Genomic DNA, 12,330 nt, shown 5'->3' on the forward strand with positions numbered 1-12,330 from the left:
AACTACTTGCATAAAGATGTACCCACTTATATTTCAAGTGTAAGATCTTCCACAGAGACTATTGCATATCAAAGTATCTGAAACTAGGCGTTTTACACGATCAAACATTTCGTTGCAGTTGGCCTTTAAGATGAAATAAATGATGACGAAACACGGACCAGCAATGCCTAGTCTTGTACTCTTCCTCGGACAGCTGCAGCCCTGTGGACTTGCTTCTGGACGACTGCTTTCGGTTGCTAAGGCCAGCTGTGGCCTTGTTGTGTCTGTCAGAGCACCGTTGCATGTCGCTCTTCACGAGGCTCATACAGGTTGCCTGGTTGATTGCTGCTAAGGAAAAGGTCAACAGAGTGTATTAGCCAATGCCAAGTGCACTTCTTTTAATAATTTATGTTCGATTCTCAAGACCTTTACTTAGCAGATGCTAAAGAATAAAATTATAGACGTGCCGAATAAAAGTAAAGTCACTGCTGGAGTTCAAGTACGAAGTGTAAGAATGTTCTAGATGTTCCAGGGAATAAGGACACGGACCGATGTCACACGGGGCATTTTCGGTCATGACGGTACCCAATTGGGATTCGAGTTTGTTGATTTCCACTGGATCCTTTGCATTGGTATGGAAGGGAGCCAATTGCAAAAGAGAAATTCAATCCAGATTGAGTGCAGTTGCGATCGAAAGTGCCCTGTGTAACTAGGGTATAAGTACCATAGGCAACGTGTTCATGATGGCAATGCTACTTAATCTGCATATCTTTATGAAGTTGAAACACTTCTTGTAAAGGCACCTGACCCCTGGACATTCAATGAAAAATATATGGATGAATAGTATGCACAAATGTTGATCAGAGAAGGGTAAAGCTTAAAGTGGCATCTAAACAACATTTAGAGCAATACATGTAGAAGGCAAGCCAAAAGAAACATGGACAAGAGAAACACAAACCCAAAAGTATGAGCAAAAACACTTTCTATAATTAATAACAAGAGAGTGCCATTTAATACTAACAACTGAACCTTGTTATACTGAAGTGATATATGACATAAAAATACCTCCATTTTATCTAAAATTCATTATAAGCATACTGACAAATGTACTAATTTGTCTTTTTCTGGTGACCATTCATCTCTCGCTAACAAATCATACAAAGTTGTCGCTCAGCACAAAACCCACATTCCTGTATAAGAACTTTCTCTAATGTGATTGTCATTTCTGTTTGTTTTCTATGTTGTTGCCAAACAATGTGTAGTGAGATTGCTTACGCCACGAGAATAGTGTTGTAAATTTTATAATGCGCACAAGCACTGGCGGTAATGCTGGAATCTTTGATGAGACGTATAAATAGCCGACGCACTTGACCCACTGATCATATTTCGATGGTGGACGACTGTGCTCACCGCTTTTGATGCGCTTGATGGTTACTCATTTAACTGGGAACATGTTCATACAATAAAGAGTTAGTTTCATGACTCACAGTTTCTGTCTGGTCTGGTCCTTCCCAGTCACTACAATGTGACAATGTATTTGTTGCCCAGCAATATGGGAGACAACAATTTTATATTTACTTCTAGTCTAAACATTTTGGGGTCACGAATGCAGGCAACATCGTCGAGAAGACAATTCCACAGTTCAATGACGTGCCGCAAGGCAGGTGAATTGAAGGCAAGAGTGAGGCCAGAAAAGTATGTTTAGGTACACTGAATGTATAAACGACATGAGGTATGAGAAGGCCGAGAAAGAGGGACGGTGGTTGCGTGCTCACTAGAAGATTGTTTAGGAAACACCCAAAGGAGCACTATGATTCTGCATGATTCTAAGGGATGGAAGAACAACAGTGATCTGATTCATGCGAAACTTGTGACTGTGTGATTGTGAATTCTTTTTCTGGTGAAACATGGTGTGCTGCTCATAGTACGTTTAAGATATCCAAGTGTACCAGGTGCCTTCACAGTAATTTTATCTATGTGAATGTCTCACATTAGCCTTGTTGTGAGATACACCAAGAGGTACTTATAAGATTTAGCACGACTGATGTGAATGTTATTAGGCGAGTAAATGTAGTCTGAAATGAACTGTCTAAGGGTAAATATCACAAGTGCTAAATGACATTTGCCTGGGCAAATGTCATTTAGCACTTATGTATTTTCTAGTACTCAAGTATATTTTGTCATGCATTTGTAGTTTTCCTTTATAATATTTTTTAAGATTCATTTCATTCACGGCAGCTGCGCTGCAGTCCCGCTGCAGTACATGCCTCATACATAACTCATTTGGACAGTGACGATAAGTTGTGTAACTGTATTGATTCAATACTCAATGCATTACCACTGACAGACACTGCGAGATGGGTTCTGCCAATTTCTATTTCATTGCACAACAAATCTAGGGAGAAAAAAATTTGTAGGTTGCAGTTTTATTATTTCCTTAGCCTGTAGTTGCGTTTTCACTGTCACTTTGTGGAAGGCACTACTACAGCAGTGCATGCAGTTGACTTTTGTTTGGGCACAATAGTTTTAATCAGTACAGCAGCATGAAAATCTAAATACAATAGCGAAATTCACCTTACAAAGTTCCACTGTCCCACTGTATAGCACTGGCTTGGTGCCTTCAGACCTTGTACCACACGAGAACGTGCAGCATAAACGACACGTGTAGATGAACGTGCGACTTACCCAATAAAAACATGACTTCATGCTCCAAGTGCAATCATGTCCTAACTTTACACAGCTACTACGCAACATAGTCTCAGGTGGGCTCTATCAAGAAATAGTATGTGGGGAAGAGGTGTACAGATCCTCTCATCCCAAATTTCGTGCATTTTGAACAAAGAGCATTGAAGATAATATGGGCTATTGCTTTTTTGGTCACTCTTGTATAGAGTTTTAGCAAAATCTGCAAAACAAAGATTGTAAAGTTTGTGCACAATGGTTCAAGAGCCAGGGCTTTCCAGCAGGCAACAACCTGAGCAGTACCAAGACATTAGTGAAATCAGTCAAGTCATAGAGTTGCACTCAAACTGACAGCAAGAGAACTATTTCCATAAAGGAAATAGTTGGGAGAACCTTTTCAGAAAGGAGGATAGCAAACATCTTTAGGTGCATATCGTGTTTTAAGGTTCAGTCTGTGTCTGCACATAATAAGGTGCACTAGGCTGCACAAACTGCATCATTTCTTGCAACTTGGCCCTCCACTGAAACTGCACCTATGCAAAACACTTCTTCGTTGGGTTTGGTTTGTAGTTGCGTTCATGACAGCTTATTCAGCACCAATTATAATAGCTGCCATTGCTGCATTTAATGTCTGCAGGTGTGAAGAAAACTTAAACCTCTCATTTTGCCACTGTTGTCGATTTGACAAAGGCAATCAATGTCCAATGCATTGCAGCAATTAGCCAATACGCACTGACTGTAGAGGTGCCAGTGAAGCATGGTGCCCTCAATCATCAGCTTAGAAGGCAGTGACGACACTTTTGAGCTTTTCGACAACAACTGGCTTGTTGCATGGTGCTGTCTGTGTACGTGCACACGTTCACCCGCTTCTTCTTTCACTTTTATCCATTTCCCTCCCCCCCAACATAAAGTAGCTAACTAGACGTTCCTTTGGCTAAACCTATGCTTTCTTCCTCTTCTTTTCCTGCGAGTCTGAGTGCGATAAAGAGTGCAAAGTCTCCTGAACAGTGCTCACCTGGAGTGGGCACGCTCTCGATGCGGAGCGGCTGCCGGTAATCATCGCTGCACATCCAGGACAGTGTTGGCTCCCGGTCGTACAGGAACAGGCCCAGAAACTCAACTCCCTCCTTGTTGCACATCAAGCTAGTGGCCCGCCGCATGCACCTTTGGTAGTTCATGTACCGCCTGCGAAGGCGCAAAGACATTTCATCTGTTTTTCCAGATACTGCAGTATGCCATGACCGAAAGCGTGTCATGTGTAATGATGCATTATTTAGATAGATAAAAGGGCCCTATGCACGAAAAAAAAAAACTCGCGGTTGAACTTGCATGAAAAATAAGTTTTACCACTGAACCTCTTGCGAAATACTGATAATTAAATGTGGATGTGACACAACCATATATATTCATCAAATTGTAAGAAATAGTTTACACTGCATTCTAGAACCCAGTGAAAACAATTCTTCCATAGGACATCTGAATTATGTCCCAATACCCATGCATCATTTCAGATACAAAGAGGACATCTGGTGGACGTCCAGTTTCAGATATCCTATTACGGATGTTCCAAGAATATTGCATTCCAGGTGTGAGCCTGTTTCGGATACCCGACCATGAATGCCCCAAGGTTATCCCACATGAACCTTTTTTGACATATGCGTGAATATTTGTTCCCCAATTAAGGTTTTGCCTTTGAGCTTCCTGGTAACAGAATTAGTATGTTTCCTTGCATGTCCGAATTAAAATCCGAAGCTATCATGTCTGCAGCTTGTGCATGCTTTGCACTTTACGAATTTTCTGACAAAATTTACTTCAATTAGTTCAATAAGGCACTTGCACTTGGCAGAAGGCCTAGAAGAATAAGGAGCATATGCTGCACTTCTGCACAAATGCCTGTGGGCTTAATGTGTGCACACAATGTATCTGTTCTTGATGCGTGGGCACTCCACCCAATGCATCTGTCACACAATGTGTGCTGCCACCATAATTGACATTATGACAAATACTGCTAAAAGGCGATGACATATGTCCATAAAATGCATGCAGCACGTCCCCATAATTCCGCTCGCGGACATGCAAAGGATGTTTGCAGGACACAGAAAGTGCGGCCAACCAGTCATGTGAGGGATGACCACAGGACATATTTGACAAATCCCTAGGATATCGATGCCCTAACAGTAGATGTCCATAGGATATACACAAGAAGGCGTCATTGTTGTCGCTGGGATATACGTAAAAGTAGCAAACTTCAGAAAACTCAACGTTTTCAATTTTTACAGCTACTACACATTAGGGGGCACACCTTCCAAATATGAAAAGCACATGGTGTAGTAGGTTGCGTTCTTGCCCTTCACAAAGCTTGCCTAGCAGATGAACATAAATCACGAACTTCAGAAAAGATAACAGCCATTAACAGTGATTACAAGAACTAGACTTGTGACTATGCAAGGTGAGCACTGCATGCAATTATGAAATACCAAAAGATGTCAAAATAAATCAACCTATGCTGGAAAGCAACAGCAATGTGCACAGCTTTCTTGTGTGATCAGAATTGTAACTTCTCTGTAAATAGTTTCACTGATGCTAGGCTAAAGATTGTCCTAGTTCATGTGAAGATTTAGGCAATTTGTACCTTCTATCACAGCTGGGCGCTGAATTTTCGCTGAAAGTAGACTCAGAAGTTGTTATATTATCGGTAAACTTAAACTGCTGGCACACAAAGGAACATAATGTGGATATTGCGTAAATGCCACTTTTCACAGTGCTGTGCAAAAGTCAACACTACAATGTCAATACCTTTAACTAAAGCCAACTGATGTAAAATTACTGTAATGTTCTGCCATTTAGGTATTAATGTATTTCAGCCTTTAGGACTGACCAGCTTATCCTAATAGTTTACACATGTTAATACGTAAGTGCTAACCACCCATTCATTCAGTCGTTCATTACATCAATGAGTGAATGAAATATACTTTATATGAAAAATTTCATTAAATCCCAACCTTAGATGGCATTTTTATTCTTTTCAACATCTTTGTACTAACATTGCTTGTCAAGTGGCAACTGCTGTGTAAGCTAGCATTTAATTACTATAAATGGCTTTATTACATTCTAGATGGTCATGTGAAATACTGTTTCAGAAAATATTCAAATTTTTGAAATGATGGAGGATTACAGTAATTGTCTAGTAAACCTGCTTAAAAGATTAATTAGCAATGGAAAATAAGTGCACAGGAAGACACACACGAACAGCCAAGAAAGAGTTCCGTCAATCTGCAATGCACCATCTAGCCCATCTGCAGGTGTTGTTAAAGATAAATTATGTTATCCAGTACACGCGTTTGACTTGACAGTGACTTGTTGGCAAAATTTACACCATTAATACTTCTCTGGTAAGAAGAATAAGGTTCCTTACATACCAGGGCCAGTCCGTAGTGATCTTTCTTATTCTCATTTTATTTCACTCTTTGTGATTTGCTCTGTCACACTGCACTGACATCACCCAGATAGGCCACTAAGCATGACAGATAAGACATTACAAGAATTTAAAGATAACTATTACACAAGACTACACCTGGTACTATTATTCAGACTATGGGTTCATATCTTTCTAAGGAGCCAATGTGCACCAGAAAATATGAAACAGTTATATGTGCGTTACCATAATTGCAACTTATACTATTGGAACATCCATTGCCAAATCCCAAATGCCTAACACTGTGTTTAACGTAATTTCCAACCAAATTAACATAAAAAAAGATGTTATTTATTTGGCAGATCAGTTAGAAAAAAGGCATAATTGTCATTAGCCATGCTGAACAAGCATTTCTTTTTTTTGCACAGCACTAAGCAAATTACCCTCAGTTATGGTAGGTTTAAAAACATTTGCTTCAGGCTGTAAGATTTACTGCGGGAACCAATAATGCCATATATAAAATGCCACAAAATATTTCTGTAAATATTTCTCTCATTTTTATATTATTTCTTTTAGTTTCTCCACTTCGCATGGGGCTATCTTTTACACGTTTTTTTTTTTTCAAGTTCTGAAAGAAGAACCGAAATATGAGATAGTATAGGCACTACCACTGACTTCCGTGCCTAGATTGCAGAGCTATAATATGTGTTTTCTGAGAAAGAAGCCTGCATTTGCCCAAAGAAGCTACCGGACATTGCACACATAAATAAGACAGCCAAACCAGCAACATCATTTATGTCATAGTGAAGGTTGGAAACCACTGCAGCAACAGCTGATAAGCCATTAAGTTGAATGCTGGCAAATAAATCTGTCAACCCTCACTCCCCTACTTTCTCAGCCATCATGCACTTTGAAAATGCATGGAGAGCAGTGCAATCCAAAGCACAAATGCAAATCAAGACATCAATTTTTTTTATATTTAACAGTCATTCTTAAAGGGCCAAATATTAGCCTCTTTTTTCACATAGCTCTATAAGCTCTTTTCAAACATAGCCTTTTCTCTTTTAAGCATTTAAATATTGGCCAATTCTAAATAGCTAGAGACGGAAGCTTACTCAATAGAAAGAGGACAGGTAGAACTGGAAAATGTTGGTAGAGGGAGAAACATCTGTAACTGCTCTAGATGACTGCAAATAATATACCATTAGTCTCCTCCAATTCGAAACTACTGCCACATTTCTTTTGTTCCTAACATTTTGAATTTGCTACAAACACCCTGTAATACCTTTTGAATCTGCTACAGTTTAAAAAGTGATGAGAACTTAACTTTAAAGCTGAGGTGCGGACAACACAGCTTGCCCTTCTCGACACTACCACGATGCAGTGTTCATGAAGTATGCAGAAATATGCATTTCCCACAAAGCTCACCTGCACTGCTCTTCAGATGGGTACTTGCTATTCAGTTGGTATTTCTTCATCTGCATATCATACTCATTGTTGCAGCGTTGAACTTCAGGCTTCTGAAAGCATGCACCATCCTTCCAGTGCTCTGCAGAGAGAAAGACAATGATGCTATGTTAGACACTGGTGTTGAAGCTTCAGTAGTTCAGAAAGAAATGATGCTGATGCACCAAGAAATATGCCAGAGTGGTGTAATCATAATGTAGTGAACGCAAATTTGATGTCAGAAAACTGTAAATTCGTGGGCTCAACAATGTTCCAGCGTGTATTATCAATCTCTCCCCAAAATCTGTTGTTGGCTAGGGTCATTTCAAGTGATGCCTAATATATATAATGTAATGACAGTATTCATTCAATGGTTCACAGATTTACACACACTCACATGTGAAGTGCATTTGGTGAAACCCTAAAAACAAAACTCCGGAAACGGCTTTTTCGATTAAATGAAACACACAGAAATGCCTGAGCACCTCTTTCCATCCAGGTTCACAAAATGGAAGGTTCATTCTTACAATAGTTTGTATAACATTTGTGAAACTGCACATTTTCTATTTAAAAGACATGCAGAGCGAAATGATGCACTTATAAAGTGCTATTTTTGCAGTCATCGTTTGCAAATTTCTTTATGACAATTCAGAAACTTTGACCAAACGTACGTATATATGAGGTCACATCCCTCAATAGAGACTCAAAATTTTTTGTCCTGCATCGATGCCCTGCTAGCTGAACTAGTTGAATTTCTCTAACTAAAATATGTGAAAACATCGTAAACTACAACATACACGGCTACCTACAGACATGATAGCTCTTGAATTGTAATTGGACTATACGAGAAAATATAATTATGTTATGTGAAAACTAAAAGAAACCCCTCTTCCAGCGTTTCTACCATTCATAGACCGGCCACGGCGTCTGCCATTTGCGCGCGCCGAGGCGTGAGTATCTTGAAGGCCATGGAGCGACGCACCCGGTTCCTTGCAATACCCCCAGATGGCGCTCACCGCCACCGCATCCAGACAGTTGGCGACAGACAGTTGACGACAGAGTAGAATGAATTTGATTTATAAAGGAAAGGGGGAGAAAAACAGAATTCCCTCGTATAGACCGTTGACCATTACATCGGTAATATACAGGCTAGCAATGCAGGCAATCAAATTAAAGCTTCAAGCATGGACAGAAAATAATGGCATTTTAGGAGAGCTTCAGAATGGCTTCAGAATAAGTAGGCGTTTGGATGACAACTTGTTTGTTCTTACTCAGCGTATTGAAATATCAAAAGCAGAAAGCAGACCGTTGTATGTGACCTTTTTAGACATTACAGGAGCCTACGACAACGTGGACCGCAACATATTGTGGGATATCCTGGAAGGGGAAGGCTTAGGTAACGATTGTATACAGCTTTTGAGAGAGATTTACCTAGAAAATACCGTTTGCGCCGAATGGGAAGGGATGAGGAGCGAGGAGAAAGTTCATATCAACAAGGGACTGAGGCAGGGGGTGCCCTTTATCACCGTTATTGTTTATGATGTACATGTTGAGGATGGAGAGGGCGCTAGAAGGAAGTAATATCGGGTTTAATCTCTCATACAAACAGGCGGGTACAGTAATAGAGCAGCAACTCCCAGGTTTATTTTATGCGGACGACATTGTGTTGCTAGCTAACAAGCAAAGTGATTTGCAACGTCTGGCTAATATCTGTGGACAGGAAGGCAACGATTTAGGTTTGAAGTTTAGTGTTAGAAAATCAGGTGTTATGGTATTCAATGAAAACAGTGAACAGACAGTGGAGATACAGGGCCAAGAAATACCTCGGGTAACAGAATATAAATACCTTGGTATATGGATAAACGAAGGCAATGGATATATGGAAAAACAGGAAAAAACCTTAACAGTAAAGGGGAAGAGAAATGCAGCCATAATGAAGCACAGAGCGCTATGGGGATACAATAGGTACGAGGTCCTCCGAGGTATGTGGAAAGGTGTAATGGTTCCAGGACTTACTTTTGGAAATGCGGTTGTTTGCTATAAATCAGGGGTACAATCAGGACTCGACGGGAACCAAAGGTCAGTTGGTCGCATCGCATTGGGCGCTCACGGGAAGACTATAAATCAAGCTGTGCAGGGTGATATGGGCTGGACTAATTTTGAAGTGAGGGAAGCTCACAGTAAAATTGAGTATGAAGAACGGCTGAGGAATATGGAAGAAAGTAAATGGGCTGGGAGAGTGTTCAGGTATCTGTACAGGAAAAACATTGATTCACAGTGGAGGAAAAGAACTAGAAAGCTTACCAGCAAGTATGCGCGGCCTGTACGGTGGACAACACAACAACAAAGGTAAAGCGGAAAGTCAGAGAACCTGAATTAATCTCATGGGTGGCGGCAATGGAAAAGAAACCTGACATGAGTAACTACTTAAGAGGAAAAAACGAAATCAGGAAAGAAACCATTTATGATAACTCAAAGGGAAGTTCATTACTTTTCGAAGCGAGATCAGGATGCCTTAGAACACGCACCTATAAAGCGAGATATAAGAAGGAAGAAGAAGCATGTGCTTGCTGTGATAAAGCTAGGGAAACTACGGAGCATGTTTTATTAGAATGTGAAGACGTCTACCCAGCGGTCGATTTAGGCACCACTGGCCTCCTTGAAGCCCTTGGGTTCAGAGGGAGCAGTGGTAAAGCAAACATGTCCGCAATAGACATTAGTAAGAGGCGACTGGAGGATTGGTGGAAGAAAAGTAGGGAAACGACAAAAGACGGGAGACGTACAAAAGCACACTTCACAATAGGGGATCAGAAAATTCGGGCGTGGTAGTTCATAGTGTTTTTTTGTCTTTTTTCATTGTTTAACCAAGGTAGAATATTAGGCAGTATAGTAGCAAGAGCTTGGTGGCGCAACCCACCGCCCCGTTCCAAAGGGGACGCTTATAACATCCATCCATCCATCGCGGCCCACGCAAGAGGCCGCGTTTCTACCAGAAAGCCACCCTTCGTGCATAGCGTTCACGGCCAGCGTTTCCCGGTAAACATTACAGCTACATACGCCCCATTTGCCGGGAAGCGTGAGAAGGAGTCAGGGATCTTTGAATTTTATCGCGTTCCACTCTTAAGGGCGAAGCTTAAGCGTCCTTCAGCTTTTTTAAACAGTATTCACCGAATTAAAAAGTGCTGCTCAGGAGCTCACTTGAAATACGTAACTATATATATCGTGACCACATAAAGCCTACAGACAATGAAGCCAAGGAAAGCATCGGGGTTGTGGTTGAAATTGGAATGCAGAAAACAATGAAGAAAATGGAAATGAAAGCGGACGAAAAGATAACTTGTTGCCGGTGGGAGCCCAACCCACAACCTCCGCATTACGCGGGCGTTGCACTAACAATTGTTCTACAGCGACAGCTATCAATTCGTCCACTAACTTGGCTATATATACTTTTTTTATTTATTTGTTTCCACAAGCAAGGAGGTACATGGTTGTGGCGGAAAAACAAGGGGAAAAAAGCTGCGGAGAAGCAGCTTGACTGGCCCCAGGTTCCGTTTACAATGGCAGCAGCAGGGCAGCTGGGAAACGGTAAGGGAAAAAAAGAAAGAAACTTGCTAGATATAGCCCTAGGAGTGTTAGCCAGCGCAACTCAGAGCCATAGCGGGTGGATGTGGAACATCCTTTTTTTTTTGCCCGATGGCGTCTCGTAACACGTGACGCCAAATTATTGTAGCTTTATTGAAAGTGAATAAATTATAAATAAATGGACATGAAAGCGGATGAAACAACTGGTGCTAGTTGGGATAGGAGTTAACTCACGTCTTCCATCTCTGTCTTTGACACTTCCCTGGTGACACACACACATTCACCTTGGCACTACTAATGCTAACGCATTATTAACAACCGTCTGCGCGTACAGACAAGTGATCGAGCTGGCCCTACCGATTCTGGCATCTACCGCGCGTTCTCGCCGAAGTGATGCGGTCGTTTCGGGGCTCCGACGCAGGCTCCGTTGCTCGTTGCTCAGAACTCGGCGCACATGGGATGTCTACAAAGTTCGATAAGCTGCCGAGTTAGCTGTGTCTGACTTCACTAATTGTAAAGGAGCAGTGCGAAGCCAGCGAAACGGAAACCACTTTGCCCGGGCTACCCTGAGTACGAATACACGTGGACAAGCTACGTCCTCCTCGCTGTCGCCTCGTTGAACACACTGACCGTGCACTACGTGGCCCCACTAGTCTCAGATTCGGCGCACTTGCCTTTGACGGCGTCCCGGTCCTCGCACGTGGCGTACGCGTACTTTCGCGCCGAGCTGATGATCTGGGACTTCTCCTCCTTCTGCTCCAGGGGCAGGCACTGGGACGTGTAGTTGAGCAGGCAGTTGAGATTCTGCCGGATGTACCTGCATGCAGACAGACACACGGTGATCCAGAATGTACGGGCTCGATGTAGACAGGGCATTCTTCGCGTGCGTGTAAATACAAGTACAGGTGCAATCTCCATCGGATATATCTGGTATATAATGGTGATAGATGGATGTCTCGTAACCTCCGGAAGATGTACGTGCTGTACTCGAAGTGGGACATAGATAATCGGCTGTGCAAATATATTTTCAGTGCAGGGTGCGCTTACAGATACACGTTCGAACATATACGGGGCACTTTTACATGAAGGCACTCCAACAAAAAAGATGTTAAAGCACGGCAGCCAGTTTTAATGAACCTGTAAGCAATATAGTTACCATTCATTACATTGTGGTGTTACTAATACGTGCGCGAGCACGTCGCATACGAAACGCTGTTTTGACGTAT

At 41.7% G+C, this 12,330-nt stretch overlaps 1 protein-coding gene across 2 annotated transcripts in view; it reads right to left on the reverse strand.

The window, feature by feature from the left end:
• LOC135904976 (uncharacterized) overlaps nucleotides 1–12,330 on the reverse strand; it is a 361,077-nt gene that overhangs the window by 14,105 nt on the left and 334,642 nt on the right. Inside the window, exons 3-6 of one of the 2 annotated variants that reach the window (XM_070541230.1) lie at nucleotides 11,779–11,921; nucleotides 7,505–7,625; nucleotides 3,677–3,846; nucleotides 159–324 (exon numbers count right to left, since the gene is read on the reverse strand). In XM_070541230.1, the coding sequence (XP_070397331.1) occupies nucleotides 159–324; nucleotides 3,677–3,846; nucleotides 7,505–7,625; nucleotides 11,779–11,921 (600 nt within the window). Of the gene's footprint in view, nucleotides 1–158; nucleotides 328–3,676; nucleotides 3,847–7,504; nucleotides 7,626–11,778; nucleotides 11,922–12,330 lie in introns of both variants that reach the window. The other variant, XM_065435972.1, reaches the window with a different exon arrangement.

The sequence above is a fragment of the Dermacentor albipictus genome, chromosome 6 (assembly GCF_038994185.2).
Source record: "Dermacentor albipictus isolate Rhodes 1998 colony chromosome 6, USDA_Dalb.pri_finalv2, whole genome shotgun sequence".
Taxonomy (NCBI): domain Eukaryota; kingdom Metazoa; phylum Arthropoda; class Arachnida; order Ixodida; family Ixodidae; genus Dermacentor; species Dermacentor albipictus.